The sequence below is a fragment of the Cyprinus carpio genome, chromosome B8 (assembly GCF_018340385.1).
Source record: "Cyprinus carpio isolate SPL01 chromosome B8, ASM1834038v1, whole genome shotgun sequence".
In the NCBI taxonomy this organism is placed as follows: domain Eukaryota; kingdom Metazoa; phylum Chordata; class Actinopteri; order Cypriniformes; family Cyprinidae; genus Cyprinus; species Cyprinus carpio.
Window position 1 is genome coordinate 14,715,208 of NC_056604.1, and position 4,311 is coordinate 14,719,518.

Sequence of the window (4,311 nt, forward strand, 5' to 3'; positions counted from 1 at the left end):
TCTTTGTGATCAACAAACAAGGACTGCATGATAAATCACATGTGATTGTCATGCGCATCTCGTCAGTAAAGCCAGTTTTGTGATAAATCTCCATCGACTGCTTTCAGATGGACTGGCATTTAATACACAGAGCCTTAGTTCACTGACAAGTTATGCAATATCGTGTTCATAATCGCAGATGAGTCACATTCGATTATGCCTGTTGCATAGCTTGTCATTGTAAGTGTTTTTATTAATGCCATTAATGTTTTAGTCAATACAGTGTATAGCACTAGTCAACTAAATGAATGTAGCATGGCAAAGACTAATGCACTTTTGGTAGCTAGTTGAATGTAAGGGAAATATAATTTTGGAATTTCTGTGGTTTAATGTGATGATGTTGTTCATGTACAGTATGTTCATGATGAAATTTTATTTTATTGTTGTAATTAATTTATAGCATTTACAAGATGACCAGTTGAATTAATTTTGGGAGCGATGACTGATTGAATGAATTTTTAGTCCAGTACCTGTATATAAGATTAGAATTGACCAAGTTCAGAGGCTGTCATATGTGGTTCAACTCATGTTGTGTATTTTCAACAGTTTCAATATGTAAAATAACTTTTATATTGATTCAATGTAAACAAACAAACAAACAAAAATAAAACGAATTGTGGATTTATTGCATTTTGTGAAAATTAAAAAAAAAAAAATATATAATAAATCTTTGAAAATCAAAATCTGGATTTGAATTTTGAATCTTATTACAACCTAAAGACGTTATGTGGAAGTTTGAAACAGAAAATAGTGGTTTTCATCTTGCCACTTTCAAACCTTTTTACTCAAATTGATTTATTGCGTTTTGGAACCAAAGTCTTCATATATATATATATATATATATATATATATATATATATATATATATATATATATATATATATATGATGAAATTTATATTATTTAGATATTTAGAAATAAATGAAACCCTTGCCTATAAACCATGTAGATCTACGGTGTTTAGGACCTGGGGGTGTCCGATCCTAAAGCTTGAGAGGAACATGTGACTGACTGACAAACTCAACTATAAAGAACACGAGGAAATTAAACGTCACAAATCCGAAACATTCACAGTTTGCGCGCTCATCACTCAGCTACAGACATGGATTGCGGAATTCTAACATCTAAAACAGTTCTTCTATTTCTCAGTTTAATATTTTGGGTAAGTTTGTGTTGTTCTTTTTAACATCATTTCTGTTGTATGTTGTCATAGAAAGATATAAATGTACCCTAAGAGGTTTACAAACCATTACTGCTGTTTTTGCTGTTAGTTGATTACTATTTATAGGAAGAAGGGTCCTTTATAAGCATCACAATAGTTTGTATTCATTCAGAGGTTGTTTCCCCTCCTCCAGACACTAAATGAATGTTTAGTCAGAGTAACTTGCTTCTGACAGCGAGCTCTTCTCTAAAACGTAATTTAATTTAGGGTGAGTCATTTGTTTGCTCTTTGTTTACACACTTAAGAAAACCATATGAAAGAGCTTGTGTTGTTTGCAGCCTTTAACACTTGCTTACATCAGAGTGGATGTAACTGTCAAAGCTTATAAATTGATTTCAATGAAAAATTTGGTATAGTGCCGCTACTCATTTTAGGCTTCAGTAGGCAGGGAAAAAAAAAAAAAAACTCTTCTGCATAGCCATTTTAATATTTCCCTTTACATATAGCCAGCCATTGCTAAAATTCACAGAAATCAAGATTTTTCTTTTTAAGGTTAAGGCCTTTAGGGGCCCTTTTGGACATCATGCACTTGTGGTTTTGTGAGACAGTTTTCATTTCTTTCTCTAACAATAGTCTAGTAAGTAACAAAATCTGGAACTGATAGTTCTTATTGTAGCGTCTTTGTCTTATGGAAAGCTGATGTATTGCCATTGTCATGTGTACCCTCATACCTCAAGGGTTTCTGCTTTGCTGTGCTGCTTCCGCTCAAGCTGAGGCACAAGACTAGCATTCCAGAAAAGATTAGAAGGCAGGAAAAGGTTACTCATAGTCTTGTGACTGTGCATTGTGACTGACTACTGAAGAAACAGATCATGCGCTAGTCATTCATCACCCGGAATTCCAAAATGTGCTTGTTATGAAATGGCACCTTATGACATGTGAAAGATGATGAACGTATTGTTATTATGGAACTGAACTGGAAATTCAGAGAAGCATGTTACTTTGTGATGCTTTCTCATTTCAACAATCTTTAAAAAAAAAAAAAAAAGTTTTGCCAAATAGTTTGATTTTCAAAAAAGAATGTCAAAAAAATTAAACTTTCTAGAAAATTATATGCATTTAATAACTAATAACAGTGGTTGAGCACCACTGCTTTAAAATGTCATGTTGTGTAGTAGAAGTAAAAACTCATAACATATGTTGTTCTTCTTTCACATTAAATACATGCGAGTGTACACGTCTTTATCATTATTTTTCTTTTATCCTTACAAATGTCACGAATTAATAAAAACTTAAATAATGTTTTCGGGGAGTTGGCCCACATGACTTTAACTAACCTTACCTTTTAATAAAGTTTTTCAGAATAATTTTTAATGTATTTTGGAACAAATAAATACATCAGAGTATCATGTCTTTGACCCACCTGTTGTTGTGTGTTTGTTTTTTTCCTCTCCAGGCTGCTGGAGCGGCCCTCGCATATGTTGGCTCTTATGTGATAAAGAGCTACAACAGCTTTGAAGACTTCGTGTCTGATAAGTACTCTGTCATCCCAGCAGCCATTATAATCGGTGTGGCTGTGGTCATGTTTGTCATCGGGATCGTTGGCTGCTGTGCAACTCTGAGGGAGTCCAAAGTTGGTTTAGGCTTTGTAAGTATGGGCCATCTGTCTGTGTACCTTTTGTGCCCAAAGGCTTTGTTTCAGTTTATTTAATCGAAAATGGACCATGTGGTGGTTTCTATTCCTTCTTGAAAGCTTCTGGGGTAGTACTCATTTCATCATTTTTAATATTGTATACTTTTCTCTGAATTTGCATTTAGTTTCTTATCCTCATCATGATAATCTTCGCAGCTGAGGTGACCGCTTTGGTGTTTGGCTTCATCTACAAGGGAAGAGTAAGTCACTCTCAGATAAATAATGAATAATATGTACAAGATGTAGAAATATGAATCATTGGAAATTGTTTCTTATGATGTTTACAGATTAAAGGTGACCTAGAAAAGTCAATGAACAGCGTCTTTCAAGTGTATGACGGTGTGAACACTGAATCCCATGCAGTGGATTACTTGCAATCTCAAGTAAGGCTGAAAAAAAATATAAAAAATTTGGTTGCACAGGAAATGACAGACGCAATAGATGCATGAAGGATTCTCATTATCTTTATTCTCCCCTCTTCCTTCTTTACTTTTTCATTTCCAGTTGGAGTGCTGTGGGGTGAATAATATCACAGACTGGACTGCAATACCATGGTATGGCCAACATAACAACTCTGTGCCACATTCCTGCTGCAAAGCAAATGCTACACAATGCACTGGCCAACTCACCCGACTAGATCTTCTGAACACACAGGTTTGATATTGTGTTTGATATTCTGATATTGTGCATTATTTTATTCAGTTATTTTAGTATTATTTATATGCTATTATAGTATTTTATATTTTGAATTAGCTTTTATTTTTATATTTTTAGTTCATTTTAAATTTTTTGGGTTTCTTTTTCTTTTTTTTTTAGCTTTTTTTTAATTCACTTTTTGGAATTTTAGTACTTAAGCTTATTTTCACTTGTTTTTCATCTAATATGCATGCTTTATTTTTTTGCAGGTTTTTTTTTTTTTTTTTTTTTTAGTTACAACACTTGTATTCAGATCAGCATATCATATTAAAATTATGTAATTAGTTTTTTAAGATTTTTTTTTTGTGTGTGTGGGGGGAAAAAAATCTCTGTATTTTGATGTTCCTACAGGGATGTGAAGCTAAACTGGAGCAGATGCTTCAGGATGTGCTTAGTTATGCAATGTTGGTCATCCTGGGATTTGCCATCATTAAGGTACATCAGCTCATTTTAGCCTCATCCTCATCCTTGTTTATCAGACAATGAATGTACAGCAACTTGTTTTGTGTCTTTTTCAGCTGTTTGGGATGCTCAGCATCTGTGTCATTACCTGCAGAAGCAAGAGGAATGACTATCAGCCTCTGTACGCGTGATAGTAAAATCTCCTGAATCCCTCTCTTGGGACAGTCTACATTCTCGATACTGTGCAGCTAAACATAGCCTCAATAGCACCATAAACAACAGAGGTTTGAAGGTGTGGCAGTATTCCAAAAATTTAGTT

The 4,311-nt window shown here is 33.9% G+C and overlaps 1 protein-coding gene across 1 annotated transcript; it reads left to right on the plus strand.

Annotated features, from left to right (window-relative positions):
- Positions 1–1,044: 1,044 nt before the first annotated feature.
- On the plus strand, positions 1,045–4,311 carry tspan36 (tetraspanin 36). The gene is made up of 7 exons (XM_042729888.1): positions 1,045–1,201; positions 2,658–2,849; positions 3,020–3,094; positions 3,182–3,277; positions 3,399–3,548; positions 3,942–4,025; positions 4,109–4,311. The coding sequence occupies exons 1-7, from the start codon at positions 1,142–1,144 to the stop codon at positions 4,181–4,183; spliced, it is 732 nt and encodes a 243-aa protein (XP_042585822.1). The 5' UTR covers positions 1,045–1,141; the 3' UTR covers positions 4,184–4,311.